Genomic DNA, 17,256 nt, shown 5'->3' on the forward strand with positions numbered 1-17,256 from the left:
CCTATCTGACTGACAACAGATTCTTAATTAAAATGGTGATTGTATTTTTTTTAATGTACAGAAACAAAGCATGGTGTTCCCCAAGGCTCAATTTAAGGACCACTGGTATTTTCAATATATATTTGCTGCAGCTGTTGATATAAGTTGGTGTTATTCTGAAGCATGTGTGGAAGGGATCTGTTATTCTATTAACATCTTTTTTTTAACCAGTTAAACTCACATGGTTTAACTTTGTTAAATCCCTAAATGTTGCCCAAAAGATGATGGGTTCTGCTTTAATGTGCTAGTTCCTCTTGTTGTTTCTTCTCCAGAACTTAGGAAATTTGTCATGGCTCTGTAGCCCCGTGGCTTGTAACCATTTTTATAACAACCTCAATCATAATCTTCCAGATAAAATAATGAAAAACTCACATATATAACATTGTTATTTTTCACAGTAAATACACATATTGCGCTGTTTAATTTAACACAGTGTTCCTCCAGAGATGGGAACTATGGTAAAACCACAGCAGTTGTAGGTTCCGTCTCTATCCCTGTTTCCTATAATAAGTCTTTATACTTTGTTCCTGTTTTTTATGTGCCAATCTTTTTATAAGAAGACAGCTAGTAAGCAAGCTGTATCTATCAGGTATTTACCCATTCTTTTCTCTACAATATAGCTTAGATTTTGATGAAATGATAAAAACCCTAAATTAAAAATACAAGCTGGGAAAACTGCATAAAATGTTTTCTGTTTGAATGTTTCTGTTTGGCTTCACTTATCATTCATATTTATGTTATTAATACTTAAACTAAAATACTACCCATATCTTTACATGTTGGATTATTTGCATGCTTTAAATTTAATAATTTAGTTACCAATACAGTACTAAAATAATGGTACACGTGATTTGTTTTCTAAGGACTTATTTAATCCACCTTACAATTTTGAAAATATGGCTGATAGTATCTCTTTTTTGGTGTGCTCAAGTTTGCGTTGAGTAAAAAATAAAAAATCTATGGAATTGTATTTGAATCCTTGAGTTTGCTCCATCACAACTGACTGGGTAAAATGCATGGCTGGCATAAAGAAAAAAAATGAATTAATTTTTATTTGAAAATTTATTTGAAGGCTACCTACATAAAGATGTCATACTTCATATATATGTGCAACTGAGGATTTACAGGTAATTTATGCCAATAATCACAATGTGACATAAGATGCGTGGTAAATAACATAGTACTAGAACCTTAAACTAAAGCGAGAGACTTTGTCCCATTTTTAACACTATTAATATACATCTTTTCCATATTATCAGATTTATAAACAAAAGGTCACAGCACTGTCAGATGAAGTTTCTAAATTTGAGTAAAAAAACAATTAAGTCAACAACAAATAAGTCTAGTAAAATATCACTTGCCTGCAGTAAGATTTCTTGAATAGAAATGGTATTCTACTTTCTACTTTAATTACAAATGAAATATACAGGCATCCATTTTGCAATTATTGGGATAAACCCATCGTAATTCACCCAAGTCGTATCATTGGGGTCAACACATAAATCCATATTATGGCACCTTTACAATAGAAAAAATAAACTTAATGGAAATGAACATGATTTTTTCCTTAGTAATTCTGAACCATGTCTGTTGATCTGTTCATTCAAAATCTTTAACCCAATGAAAATGGTAACTGAAAAATTGATATTATACTAAAAATCTACATTTGAATTTTAAAGCTGAATAGTGGTGATACCTGTGTCCTCGTGAGTGTGTAAGTGACTGGGTGAGTGTGGGAAGCCCCACGATGGGCTGCAGTACTGTTCAGAGTGTGTTCCATCTTGGCACCCTATGATACCCTGTAGGCTTTGGACCAATCACAACCCTTATCTGGATGAAGGGGTTAAAGATGGATGAATAAATGATGGGCAAAATGTAAAAAAATGTATAACACAATATAATTTTATTTATTTAATTTTTTTTACTTTTTTAGGATGAAGTTTACTGGACCAGTGATTTTGATATATTTCTGGTTCCACTTTATGAGGGTTGGAAGTTTGACACCTCAAAGACCACAGTGTCATCAGTGTGATGAGAATCGCTTTTGCAACTGCTCTGCAAAAGACTTTCAACAAGTCCCCGTTGTTCCAGCAAATGTGTTGATCCTGGATGTGTCCTTCAATAACATAGAATCTATGGAACAGATGGATCTGAGCAAGTACCGTGAATTGAAAACCTTAAAGCTGCAGAATAATAAAATAGGATTGATCCATAATGACACATTCAGTTCACAGCAAAACCTGGAGGAGCTTGACTTGTCTTTCAATGAACTGCAACATATTTTTTCATCCTGGTTTCATAAACTTAAATCACTAAAGCACCTAAATCTTTTGGGAAACCTTTACAAAACCTTAGGCTCTGTTCCACTTTTCCAGGAGGTAGAAAGTTTAAAAACTCTAAGGTTTGGCAACCCATTACTGAAAGAAGTGAGAAGCAATGTCCTAAATAGCCTCCAACACCTGAGTGAGATGATATTTGTTGGAAGTAACTTGGAGTCATATGAGAAAGGCAGCTTCAAGATGCCTCAACCAATGACAAGAGTTTCCCTGAGCCTTCAAGATCTGTTTCAAGAAAAACCAGAAGTGGTCTCAAAGATCCTTCGAGATGTTTCGCACCCTGAGACCTCGCTGATTGTCAAAGATGTTTTATTGCACACAAAGGAATCTATGAAGCCCTTTACAGAGGTCAGAAATGGGGGCACTGTGAATATAATAATGCATAATATGAGCACAACAGATGAAGGAATAACAAGTTTCTTGAAGGTTATGGATGGTTCTCCAGTATCTTACCTCGATATAGAAGATGTACAGCTCAGAGGTGGTGGCTGGTGGGAAGAAGCTCATTTTGCACACTTGGAAAATCTGCACACCACCATTATACGGAATACTGTAATTCAAGACTTCATAAACTTTAGCAGTATGCTCCAGTTAGGATTTCTTCTCAAGAATCCCACGAAGATAGCTGTGATCAACAGCACAGTTTTTGTCATGCCATGCCCTACCTCTTTTCTTCTGAGAAATATAGAGTACTTAGATTTGAGTCAAAATCTACTATCTGATCTTACCTTGGAGGAAACCTTATGCCGTGGTGTTGCCATAATGCGCAATCTCATCACATTCAATGTGAGCCAAAATTCTCTGAAGTCAATTGGGCTCATCTCACACCTGGTGAGAGAACTTCCGAAGCTGACATTTTTGGACATCAGTCACAATGACTTATTAACAATGCCACAGAAATGCAGCTGGCCTGAGAGTCTGACGTTTCTGAATCTGTCTTCAACAAAGTTACGACGAGTAACATCATGCCTACCTTTGAGTCTGACAATTCTGGATCTTAGTCAGAATGACCTGACAATATTCCACCTCAGTCTTCCCAACCTTGTGGAACTTAATTTGTCTGGAAATAGGTTTGGGCGTTTCCCTGAAGGAGGAAGATTCCCCAAAGTGAAAATATTGCTCATTCAGAGCAATACCTTGAACCTATTCAACAAAAGTGACCTGATGAAGTTCGGAAGTCTGCGGTATTTGGAAGCTGGCCTGAACAATTTTGTTTGTTCCTGTGAATTTCTGGCATTTTTCAAATATGATGTTGACCACTTGATCACTCTCAGGGATGGTCACAGCAACTATGTATGCAACTCTCCCTTTCCGTTGAGGGGTCTTAGAGTTGACAGAGCTGAGTTGTCAGTCTTTGATTGTCACATGGTTCCTGCAGTCTCCATTCTCTGTGCTGGGTTAGTCCTCACCCTAGTCCTTGCTGGTGTGACTTGTCACAAGCTTCATATTTTGTGGTACCTCCAGATGACCATTGCATGGCTACAAGCAAAACGAAAACCAGCAGTAAGCAGAGCAGGAGAGAGTCTTCGCTATGATGCTTTTGTTTCGTATAGTCAGCACGATGCCGAGTGGGTCGAAGAAATCTTGGTTCCAAAGCTTGAAAACGCACATCCTCCATTTGCCCTCTGTTTGCACAAGAGAGACTTCCTTCCAGGACGCTGGATTGTGGACAGTATTATTGACTCTATCGAGAAGAGCCACCGCACTCTCTTTGTTCTTTCAGAGAACTTTGTCACAAGCGAATGGTGCCGATATGAACTGGACTTTTCACATTTCCGTATCATTGATGAACACAATGACTCTGCTGTCCTGATCCTTTTGGAGCCTATTCCCAAAGAGACCATTCCAAAGCGCTTCTTGAAACTGCGCAAAATAATGAACTCCAGGACGTACCTTGAGTGGCCACAGGACGAAGAAAGGAGGGAAGAGTTCTGGAACAATCTGAGGGCCGCACTCAAGAGAGAAGATCCCTGAATCTTTTGAAACAATTCAACTGTTAACTTAGTTTCACAACCTAAAGTTTCATGTGGTTGATTACAGGTTAGTTTATTGTATCATACTTTAATAGTTCCCTAAATTGTAGAGTGCAGATAACCAAAGAATGATCTGAAACTGCAATCTTACTGGCTTTTGCTTTAAATTTGACATGTTAAATTAACACATTTTTTACTTTTGCTTGATGATCATGCAAATTTTATCCTCTTCTGCCCCCTAGTGGAAAGTATTCCAGAATAAAATAAAAAAGAATACTTACTTGGATATTTTTGATATTGGAATTAAATTACAATTATTTTAATAAAACAAGACTTTGTTGTTTATGTGTGAAATATTACGGCTGTGTTGAGCTGCTAGTGAGCAATGATACCTGGAAAAGCGATGTCAACAGGTTTAACATCTCTCCACAATGAAGTTAGTGCTTAAAAAAACATCTTTACTCTGTTCCATACTCTGTTCCATGTGTCATTTCTCATTATTACACATAACTTCATTTATAGACATCTATGGCCTCTGCACCTATAAAAAATATATTTATTTAGAAAATTGGTGATGTGTTCAATACTTATTCCACCCGCTGTGTGTGTGTGTTTTTGTTTTTGTGTGTGTGTGTGCAGAGAGTGTGCAAAGCTGTCATCAAAGCAAAAGGTAAAATCACATAAAAAAACATTCTGGTTTGTTTAACACTTTTTTTTATTTACTGCATAAATAAATTCCATATCTGTTCCTTCATAGATTTAATCTCTTCTGTATTCATTTCCAGTGTAGAAAATTACAAGAAAAAACAAACCATTAAATGAGAGGTTTCCAAACTTTTGACTGGTACTGTACATTCACAACCTGTGGAAAATGGCCCAAAACAAAGGAAACCCTCCCTGAGTGGGTGTGTCCAAACATTTGACTGGTACTTGCTTTTAGACAATCAGGTTAGAAATGCGGAAGGTATAATCTTCCATCACTCGGCCTTGGTGCCACCTACTGGAAACTTTGAGAACACACAATCTTAGTGGGTTACCCTCGCAGACAGTATGGTGCATCAAATGTAATGGGTTTTTATTTGTGTACAGAAAAAAAGTCAATAAAATCTGATCAGTGCAATTGTTCAATGTGGTCAAAAGACATTGCTTTTTGTTTTGTTTTCTAAGTAAAAATACATAAAAAATGTATCTACACATAATGATGTGTTTTAAATATTGTTTAAAAAAATGAAGCTATTTTTAAAAGTTCTATTTATGGTTGACATATTTCTTTTGCAAGACAAATCTGACATATTTTCCCAATATGCTAAATCCAACAAATAACAGAAGTGTGCATTGACGTGCAGAAGATGAGTCCCATGTGGTGCAGTGATCTAAGCACTGGCCCCATTATCCGGAGGCCATCGGATTGATATCAGGTGACGCCTCAAGCACCCAAGGCTAGGGAATCTAAAAAAGCACAATCGACCTTGCTCAGTCAGTGTGGACAAGATTGAACAGGCTCCTTCTACCCCTAAGCACAATGCTAGCCAGCACAGGCATGTGTCAGCTGACATGACAGATCTGGACAATTACCATTCTCCTCCAAGCTTGTTGAGCTGTCCAGTGGCATTCTGTGGACTGCAGTTTTGAAAGAGATGGGAGACTACACATTTCTTGGAGAAAGCATCTGCTTCTCACACGGCCAGATTGTTCACGTTGTCTGTGACTGGGGGAGTCCAGGTTCACTGGAGTTGGCCAAGACTACTAACAAGAGATGGAAATGAGAAAAATAAACTTTGTAGATCATGTTTCTTTGTGCTTTTTTTTTAATATTCACTTTTTAACCTACATTTCAAAGATTGTTACAATTGACCAGTGGTCCATAATTTTGCACACAGCTGTATAATGTAGTCTAGGACTGTTTCACTGTATTGTACATTTTCTTTGCCTCACATTTTATAAACATACACTCTCCTACTGCATTTTCATGCTGACATTAAGAGTTCAGTGTTGCTGTCCATAAATTTTCACTAACTGCAATATTACAACCTAGCTTAGTAATAAGGTTCCTGCTTGACAGTGACTAACAATAAAAGTTTGCATGAACAGATGGCTTCCTCTTTTCAAATCCTCAAATTTAAAGCACAGATCACTGGAGCAAGACACCTCAAGACTTTACGTAACAGGTTTTACTTTTTGAAACAAGAGGGAAATTGTGGGAAAGCTAGTTTTGGACACTAAAAAGGACAAAGCTCCGCTAAGACCGCTCTTTTTTACAACTTTTCATGAAAGTGCACAGGATGAAAGGTATAGGTCTTTTCTATTTACTGCCCAACTTCTAAGACAAACCATTTGTGCTTTTCATAACATGTTCTTAAGGATTTTAAAGCTTATAACGAAAGACTTTAACTTTGGTTTTTGGGGGGTGGGGATTTCCTTCCTGTGATGCAAAGTTCTATATCTTACTCTGAGGCTGAAGGTTTTGACTTATCAGATCTTAACAGCCCAACTTCCAGAGAATAACACACTGCACACAGAGTAGAAAGGTAATCATAATATCTATCACATATTTATTAATATTTTGTATTATTATAACACACTGCATTCAGAATTTAAATACGAATATTATAATAAATATAATTTTTTTGTTGTTATTACTGCACTTACTATAGTAAATAGCAATAGTAACTTTTTTGCTGGTCTGTTTTTGTAATCATTAATATTTCCTACATTATTTTTAACATCAACTATTGCTTTCATATTTATTTTCATTAAACTATTTTAATATAAATTTGTCACAAAAATACTGCATTGATTTGCTGTAATGAATAGATGTGTATCCAGGCCTGTCACATTGGTAAAATTCAAACAACATTCAAAAGTCCTCCCAAAGGTTTTGTAGGGTGCCACATCACTCCAGAGATATCCATTGCTCCACAACCCAGTGCAAGGTGGCTTTATAGCCCTGTAGGTGAGGCTTGTTATTGAGCAAGGTGAACTTAGGGTCATGTGCAGCTGCTCCAGAGCATCCATATTTTATGTGCAAGCTGTTTAATGTGCAACCAAACGTCTAACCTAATGCATGAATATTGCTCACATGGTGGCGTGACGATAAGGCACATCTAAGGAGATAAAAGATATTCATCATTTTTCTAAAACTGATTAGCAGCTTCTCTCAGTATATTTTAATACTGCTCATATGAGCACAGTGACTTATGGAAATATCCTGTGCAATTACAATCAGGGACTTTCCTCTTGTGCAGGTTCCTCATAAAACAGGCATCTTATGAGCATATCTTTTCTATGATTAGCTCAAACATGCAATCACCATCTAAACCGTGGTAGCTGTGACTAGACTTCACATTTGTAATTATTTACACCGAATGTAGAGGACAGAACAAAGAATGGTGAACATTCAAGGCAAGATCCCTTCGTCAGATGCTTCAACACACTTGGAGGAGAGCATTAACTGCTCCTTCTGTTACGTAACAATTAGTCTAAGGTTCTGCCAGAGGCATATACAATGCCTAAGTGTTGGGCTGTGGAACAAAGGAGTTGTGATCTGTGTGGTGTCTCAGCACTATCCAGTAAGTATGGGATGAGTTGGAGTGATATTTATTTAACTTATAATTCACACAACCAGACCTCACTGAGGTTTGTGTCATTTATTGCTATCAAATCCTCACAGCAATATTCAAATACCTAGTCTAAATCCTTTTTAGAAGAGTTGAAAATACCTCACAATACTATGCATACCCTTGATTTCAGAATACCTGCTGGAAAACTTGGTTCTCATTATAATGTAATTCCAATGAAAGAATCTGATTGGTTAATCAGTGTGCTGTTCTTTTGTGACATACTGACCTGAAAAGATACTTAAAGCAGAACTGAACTAATATTACTTATTAGTAATTAAGCTTCATGCTCAATATGGTCTGTGGTAGGAGGTACTACTTTATTGTTGCATATTGAATATTAAAAGCCAAGGATCAAGGATTGTAGGGAAACACTATTCTCTCTGGTTTGCTTACCTTTAGTTCTCCACATGTTTTACTGAGGAATTGTATCTTTGAGGGCATAAAAATCACAGCTGTTTGTACATGGCTGAAGTGTAACGCCCACCCTCTCCGTTCCTCAAAGGAGCACCAACTAACACGGCCAACCCCCCGTACAGGTCAGTCGAGGCTATTCTCATCTCTGGTACCACGCTGGTGGAACGAGCTTCCAAGGACTATCAGAGCAACAGAAACCCTCTCCTCATTCAAGAAATCCTTGAAAACCCAGATCTTCCGAGAGTATCTTTTGCACTGAAAGTCTTTCTTTAATGCACTCAATGTAAGGTAATTTGTATAATTTGTGCTGTAGTTCGAATGTTAGATCCTCTTTTGAAAGTCGCTTTGGATAAAAGTGTCTGCCAAATGCATAAATGTAAATGTAAATGTAACTTGTCTGTAAGCTTTTAGTCACTGTTTTAATTACCACAGAAACTCATTTTTTGCTCAAGTTGTTAAGTTTTGTAGCATTTTTGGTCTGTGTTCTTTCATACAGTTAGCACTCTCCTGAATTTAGAGTTGGAATAGAGCAATATCCTCGTCTTGTTTAATTGCTTTTCAATGTTATCATTTTCCAAAAACCTCCACATCCTGTCTATTTGCTGTGAGAAGAGAGAGAGAGAACCTAGGATACTGGACAGAAACCCTTTTGGTTTTTTTTACACATTTATTGACATTGGGGCTTCCTTAACATATTTAGAAAGTGTTTTTCGATTAAAATAGTGAAAGTCGCCTTTAAAGCAAATTGGCATGCATGTTTTCATTGCGAGGTTTAAATAACCCTTGGGTGTTATATTTTTAAAAATACATTGGTCCTGAAGTGCTGTGTTTATATAACGATATATGATATAGTTGATTACACATTACTTATTACATGCATCATTTGTACATCATTTGTATTATTCATTCATTCATTGTATGTAAGCACTTATCCAGTTCCAGGTTGCGGTGTGTCAGGAGCCTACCTGGAATCACTGGGTGCAAGGCAGGAATACACCCTGGAGGGGGTGCCAATCCTTCACAGGGCGACACACACACATTCACACACTTTTTAGTCACCAATCCACCTACCAAAGTGTGTTTTACGACTGTGGGAGGACACTGGAGCACCTGGAGGAAACCCATGGGGAGAACACACCAAACACCTCCACGTGGGTTTCCTCCCGGTGCTCCGGTGTCCTCCCACGGTCCAAAACACACGTTGGTAGGTGGATTGGTGACTCACTTGTGTCCCTTGGTGTGAGTGTGTATCACACAGTGAAGGACTGGCGCCCCCTCCAGGGTGGGTTCCAGCCTTGGGCCGAGTGATTCCGGGAAGGCTCTGGACCCACAGCGATGCTGAACTGAATAAGTGCTTACAATGAATGAATGAATGATCAAATCACCTTGGTAAGTGACATGATATCGTCTCTTTTGTCTTAGACATATCTTTATACAGATTTTTGCCATTTTCTTTATTATTTTTGTCCTGAGGGTCCACAAGTTAACTAGTTGAATGTCAAGTGTTCTTTTCTTTTCACACCAGGATGAAGAAGTCTCTATTCACAGTTATCTGTGTCTGTTTTACCTGGGTTCACATATTGACCTCGCCAAGACTCAGCTGTTACAAATGTGATGAGTATCACTTCTGCAATTGTTCTGCCCGAAATTTCCTGCATGTCCCAGCAGTTCCTGAAAATGTCATAACCCTTGATGTTTCCTTCAATGAAATTGAATCCATCGAGAAGAGAGATTTGAGCATGTACACTGAGCTCAAAAATCTGTATATGCAAGGAAATGAAATTAATACTCTCTATGAAGAATCATTTGGTTCACAGCACAAACTGGAGGTTCTTGACTTGTCTTTTAATAAACTGGAACATATTTCTTCATCCTGGTTTCAAGAACTCAAATCACTTAAGCACCTAAATCTGCTGGGAAACGTATATACAACCTTGGGATCTGTACCAATATTCCAGTTTCTACAGAACTTGAAATCGCTAAAATTTGGAAATCGTTCACTGAAGAAAGTAAACAAAAATGTTATCAAAGGTCTTCCCCAACTGAGTGAGATGGTATTTGTTGGAAGTAACTTGGCGTCATATGAGACAGCCAGCTTCAAGATGCCTCAACCAATGACAAGAGTTTCCCTGAGCCTTGAAGATCGGTTTCAAGAAAAACCAGAAGTGGTCTCAAAGATCCTTCGAGATGTTTCGCACCCTGAGACCTCGCTGATTGTCGAAGATGTTTTATTGCACACAAAGGAATCTATGAAGCCCTTTACAGAGGTCAGAAATGGGGGCACTGTGAATATAATAATGCATAATATAAGCACAACAGATGAAGGAATCACAAGTTTCTTGAAGGTTTTGGATGGTTCTCCAGTATCTTACCTCGATATAGAAGATGTACAGTTCAGAGGTGGTGGCTGGTGGGAAGAAGCTCATTTTGCACACTTGGAAAATCTGCACACCATCATTATACGGAATATTGAAATTCAAGGATTCTTTAATTTCAGCAGTATGCTCCAGTTAGGATTTCTTCTCAAGAATCCCACGAAGATATCTGTGATCAACAGCACAGTTTTTGTCATGCCATGCCCTACCTCTTTTCTTCTGAGAAATATAGAGTACTTAGATTTGAGTCAAAATCTACTATCTGATCTTACCTTGGAGGAAACCTTATGTCGTGGTGTTGCCATAATGCGCAATCTCATCTCATTCAATGTGAGCCAAAATTCTCTGAAGTCAATTGGGCTCATCTCACACCTGGTGAGAGAACTTCCGAAGCTGACATTTTTGGACATCAGTCACAATGACTTATTAACAATGCCACAGAAATGCAGCTGGCCTGAGAGTCTGACGTTTCTGAATCTGTCTTTAACAAAGTTACGACGGGTAACATCATGCCTACCTTTGAGTCTGACAATTCTGGATCTTAGTCAGAATGACCTGACAATATTCCACCTCAGTCTTCCCAACCTTGTGGAGCTCCAAATTTCAGGGAACAGACTTCTTCAGTTCCCAGAGGGAGCATTCCCTAGTATTAGTACATTGTTTATTCAGAGGAATACCTTGAACCTTTTCAACAAAAGTGACCTGATGAAGTTCGGAAGTCTGCGGTATTTGGAAGCTGGCCTGAACAATTTTGTTTGCTCCTGTGAATTTCTGGCATTTTTCAAATATGATGTTGACCACTTGATCACTCTCAGGGATGGTCACAATAACTATGTATGCGACTCTCCATTTCCATTGAGGGGTCTTAGAGTTGACAGAGCTGAGTTGTCAGTCTTTGATTGTCACATGGTTCCTGCAGTCTCCATTCTCTGTGCTGGGTTAGTCCTCACCCTAGTCCTTGCTGGTGTGACTTGTCACAAGCTTCATATTTTGTGGTACCTCCAGATGACCATTGCATGGCTACAAGCAAAACGAAAACCAGCAGTAAGCAGAGCAGGGGAGAGTCTTCGCTATGATGCTTTTGTTTCGTATAGTCAGCACGATGCCGAGTGGGTCGAGGAAATCTTGGTTCCAAAGCTTGAAAACGCACATCCTCCGTTTGCCCTCTGTTTGCACAAGAGAGACTTCCTTCCAGGACGCTGGATTGTGGACAGTATTATTGACTCTATCGAGAAGAGCCACCGCACTCTCTTTGTTCTTTCAGAGAACTTTGTCACAAGCGAATGGTGCCGATATGAACTGGACTTTTCACATTTCCGTATCATTGATGAACACAATGACTCTGCTGTCCTGATCCTTTTGGAGCCTATTTCCAAAGAGACCATCCCAAAGCGCTTCTTGAAACTGCGCAAAATAATGAACTCCAGGACGTACCTCGAGTGGCCACAGGACGAAGAAAGGAGGGAAGAGTTCTGGAACAATCTGAGGGCCGCACTCAAGAGAGAGGATCCCTGAACCACTTGAGTTTAAGCCCATTTTGCCTGTAGTCGTTTTGTTAGATTGCAGTTGCACCACTGCCTTTGGCAGATATGGTGATACAAGGCATTGTTTAAAAAATAAAATCACAGTTAATTGTTGTGGCTGAGTGTGTTTCAGTTTACATTATGTATATTATATTCTAAATATGAATGGTCCCTTCCATCAGTATTCAAGTTTAGTGCTTTGATTACTGTAACTGTAATAAAATGTTGATATTTTTATAACAGCAGCTTGCCTATTTTTTCACGCACATTAAGAAGTACAAGTTTGGGAGCTTGGGGGGTATAGATGAAGTCTCCCCCAAGACTGATGTAGGAGCAGGGGAATCCGTCCAATAGCACACACTATGTGACACAATTACATGTTATTGAATAAACAACCATTCACTCATAATACATTCTATTCTCACAATATACAGGGGGGGCGTTTATATGGATTCACCTTAATAAAATGGGAATGGTTGGTGATATTAACTTCCTGTTTGTGGCACATTAGTATGTGGAAGGGGGGAAAGTTTTCAAGATGGGTGGTGACCATGGTGACCATGGTGAAATCTGCCATTTTGGATCCAACTTTAGTTTTTTCAATGGGAAGAGGGTTATGTGACACATCATGTGACATTGTCAAACAACATTGACAATCCAACACAATGGGCAGCACTTTAAAACCACCACAGCACACCATTGTTTTTCTTGTGAAATTCCCAATAAGTTTGATGTGTCACATGACCTCATATTTAGGCATTCACTGCATCAGTTAAAAAAGTTTTTCGACTTTATTTTTCTTAATTTTGATTCATTTCAATTAAACAATTGATATCAAATTATATTCTCTGTACTTCTGAACTTATCAGGGAAGCATAACTTTACACCGATGAGAAACACTGCTCCAGTGGTCGCTCTTTTCTTCTCTCTGACCTATTTACATTTCATAAACTGGTGGTAATAAAAACACCAAAATCACAAAGGCTCTTTATTGTTAATCTGCACAGCCGTGTTTCCACATTTAGAGAAACTGCAGTTGTTTCTGTTACTGTCTGAACCTTGGCTTGAGGTATGAAGTCATTCTACAGACCTCCCACAGTCACCTGTATCATCATCTTCTTCCTGAGTCTCACAAAATCTATGTCACCAACTGAGCCGACAAAAGCTTTTGGAAAACTAACAATACATTTTTGTTTCATAAAATACTTCGTAAAATTGTCTAAATATGGTTTGCCTCAGTAAAGAATAGATTGAATTTTCTGAATATTTATTATACTTAATGAGCATGTGACAGGTAGAATACACTACATCTATGAAATGGAATATAAATGCTTAGTTTTACTTCAAGTAACATCACTCAAATCGTACCTGGAATTGATTCAGTTTTGCAAAAACCTAGTGTCAAGATTTTCTCCTGTGTTTTCATGATGATAGCAACAATTTTGATAACAACACTTCATTCACAGTTCAGTAGAGAACTCAGAACACTCGCCCCAAATGAATGGAAGTTGGTTTTGGCATTTCTCTTCATTAGATGATGAAAGAGGCACCTCTAAAGACCATGTATCATATTTGACACCTTTGACTTTATAGGGTTATAATAATGATGGTAATTGAGTCTTGAGGGCATTTAACCAGAGAATCATTTAGGTTTTGATGGGCATCCTTACTGTCAGATACAGTTTGGCTGTTTATGGGAACACTGAAAAGGCTAAAACATCATTTCACCTTAGTGTACCTGACCTCAATGATATTTCTGTGGCTGAAAGTCATCAAATCACTGAAGTTTACAGTGTACCATAGTCCAAAATACAGAAATCTGCCACAGTACAAAGAAATGACAAGAAAATGGTTTATAGCCACAGAACAGACATGTCTGAGCTTAGCATAGACTTAACGTTAAGGACAATGCAAGACATTTATCTAAAATATTTTTTAAGTAATAACAATGTAGCATTTCTGTACCTTTATTAAAAAAATAAAATAAAACATAATAAAATATGATGTACCGCTGTCTTAGCAGCACATAGCTTACTACTGCAATAGCTTAGCATGCTACAGCTTTACAAACTGCCCAACTGAATCTATACTGAGCCTTATTTAGGACAGAATCTGACTCATATCTGAGGGAGCATGGGTTCTGTGTGTGTCAATAGTCAATAGCTTAGCAACTCTTACACAATTGCCCTCACTAGCACTTAACGCTACTCAGTGGGAAGGCTAAAACAGGTACAGTTCTGGCTCACCAAAGCCCCAGTTATATATGTTTAGAGAACAAAGATTTAAATCTGAGCAGGTAGAATTGACTAAACTTTCCTCATAAACACCAGAGCACATGAGGCTAATGTTAGCTTAGTCAGAAGCAACCCACAGCAGTTCCACTTCATTGATAATGCTCTGAGGGAAATTGAAGGCTCAAACCTAAGCACAAAAGAAAAAACTATTTCTGTGTGTGTGACTGTTTATCCACTCAACTCTTAATTCGTTATACTCATTAGCTGCTCTGAGGAGATTTTAGAGAAACACTCAATCTGAGTAACGTAATGTAACACGGGTTGTGGATCTTACCTTTTTCTGCTGATTGGAGCTAAAAAAAATTGTGCGCTAGGCTAGTTTTAGCTAAGACTTAGCATAGCAGCCCCATTCCCCCTATTAAACAGTCAGCATTTGGTGTTTTGTTCTGGTTTAAAATTTGTTGCTTGGCAGTTTTGGGTGGTCCTCCTGCAAAAGAATCTGTACAATGTTTTTTCTGTAAATAAATCTAATATATATATTTAAATTTCAAGAGTTACATAACACAGAAATAATGTTTATATTTGTGTTGCTTTCTTTTTTATTTGTACACTCATATGATCCCAACATTTTCTACTCTGAGTTTGTATACATTTATAATAAATATTATTGAACAAAATATAAAAGTTGAAGTTGTAAATTAAGCACATAAGTACTATAGACCTGAGGTCAGTATATGTTATATATTTTACTCTCTATTCACAGTCATTTCTTGAGAAGTTATTTTTTGGATTGAGCTTTGACTGCAACTGTGATCCCTCAAACTAAGTCAACGTGAACTTTATTGTCACTCGTCAGGAGTGCGTAGCTGAACAAAATTGTATTCCTCTAGAGGACAACCAACACAACCTGCAGCAACAGACGAGTTACTGTCTCTGACTTTACATCTACAAGGTGGACCAAAGATGTAGGAGTGTCTAACAAAGTATCCAGTGAGTGGATACAGGGTTTTAAAACTCCAGCGGCACTGTTTAAAATCTCCAGCAGTCACTGCTGTGTCTGATCCACTCTACACCAGCACAACACACACTAACACACCACCACCACGTCAGTGTCACTACGACCCTGAGAATGATCCACCACCACATCACACCTGCTCTCTGTGGGTCCTAACCATGTGAAATGGGGATTATAATGTATGAAAAGTAACAGAAGGACTACAGTAGAACTACAAAGGGCTCCTGTGTGGTCAGTGGAGCGTTCTGAAGGATTATGAAAATTATTGTTAGCTGGTTAAAACCAGCTAATAAACCATCTTTGTGTATTATAATGTGTACAAGTGTGTTCCATTTTGAGGAAGTGTGTGTGTGTGTGTGTGACCAGGAGAGCTCATATTTCACACACAACTGTATATTCAAAACACATTAAACACATAATCCATTCATCTATTCACCTTCTACACCCAGAACCAGTGAGGCAGAAGCCCACCCTGGACAGAGGCCCGGCCCATCGCCTCTGTCCACACCTCATTTCAGACCCCAGTCTGACCAGGTCGCACAGGTATGTGGATGTAAACGAGCTGAAAGATCCCCATGCTTTTTATAGAGCCATTGTTCAGATTCCCTCTCATTACTCAAGTTACTAGAGTTATTTGGAGTTCCCCCACCATGCAATTTAGGGCTTAGGACGCCACACTGGAGCGAGAAATACAGTGTCACAATTAAAGAAGTGTTGTGTGGGTTGAAGGAGCTGCTTTTAAAATGGGAGCTACATTAAAGGCACCAGGGGGAACACTTTCTGAAGCTAAGAAATATCACCTGGGTTATTTTTTTTACAGCACTGAGGAGACAGAGAGACAAAGGACTGGGAGAGAGCGAGAGAGAGAGAGAGAGAGAGAGAGAGAGAGAGAGAGAGAGAGAGAGAGAGAGAGCATAAAGAAAGTAACAGTAAGAGCCAAGGAGGAGAAGAGCTTATAAAAGAAATGGTGGTGACAGAGCCCACGGGGGAGGGGTGGAGAGAGAGAGAGAGAGAGAGAGAGAGAGAGAGAGAGAGAGAGAGAGAGACTAAACTAAACTCAAACCTGGACAAATAACCTCCCTATAGCCTCAGTTCTCTCAGGAGGAGAGAAGAGGAGAGAAAAGATGGGAAGGGAAGAGAAGAGAAGAGAAGAGAAGAGAAGACATGAGAAGAGATGAGATGAGATGGGAATAGAATAGATGAGAAGAGAAGAGAAGAGAAGAGAAGAGGAGAAAAGAGAAGAGAAGGGAATAGAAGAGAAGAGATGAGAAGAGATGAGATGAGAAGAGAAGAGAAGAGAAGACAAGACAAGAGAAGAGAAGAGATGGGAATAGAAGATAAGAGATAAGAAGAGAAGAGATCAGAAGAGAATAGAAGAGATGAGATGAGATGGGAAGAGAAGAGAAGAGATGGGAATAGAAGAGAAGAGATAAGAAGAGAATAGAAGAGATGAGATGGGAAGAGAAGAGAAGAGAGGAGAAGAAAAGAGAGGAGAAGAGAAGAGAAGAGAAGAGAAGAGAAGAGAAGAGAAGGTAATAGAAGAGAAGAGATAAGAAGAGATGAGATGAGATGGGAAGAGAAGAGAAGAGATGGGAATAGAAGAGAAGAGATAAGAAGAGAATAGAAGAGATGAGATGGGAAGAGAAGAGAAGAGAGGAGAAGAAAAGAGAGGAGAAGAGAAGAGAAGAGAAGAGAAGAGAAGGTAATAGAAGAGAAGAGATAAGAAG

The 17,256-nt window shown here is 38.5% G+C and overlaps 1 protein-coding gene across 1 annotated transcript; it reads left to right on the forward strand.

Moving 5' to 3' along the window:
* Positions 1-574: 574 nt before the first annotated feature.
* Positions 575-12,388, forward strand: tlr2 (toll-like receptor 2). Its single transcript, XM_066655880.1, has 4 exons — positions 575-628; positions 1,973-4,346; positions 6,537-6,637; positions 9,908-12,388. The coding sequence occupies exons 1-4, from the start codon at positions 576-578 to the stop codon at positions 12,270-12,272; spliced, it is 4,893 nt and encodes a 1,630-aa protein (XP_066511977.1). The 5' UTR covers position 575; the 3' UTR covers positions 12,273-12,388.
* Positions 12,389-17,256: the final 4,868 nt, after the last annotated feature.

This window comes from Hoplias malabaricus, chromosome 2, assembly GCF_029633855.1.
Source record: "Hoplias malabaricus isolate fHopMal1 chromosome 2, fHopMal1.hap1, whole genome shotgun sequence".
NCBI lineage: Eukaryota > Metazoa > Chordata > Actinopteri > Characiformes > Erythrinidae > Hoplias > Hoplias malabaricus.

Excerpts from the sequence above, each read along its gene's own strand:
- tlr2 (XM_066655880.1), top strand. The coding sequence starts at position 576 with ATGTGCCAATCTTTTTATAAGAAGACAGCTAGTAAGCAAGCTGTATCT. Across the intron at positions 629-1,972 it reads AAGCAAGCTGTATCTATCAG|GATGAAGTTTACTGGACCAG; the intron begins GTATTTACCCAT and ends TTACTTTTTTAG. Across the intron at positions 6,638-9,907 it reads GAAAGTGCACAGGATGAAAG|GATGAAGAAGTCTCTATTCA; the intron begins GTATAGGTCTTT and ends TTTTCACACCAG.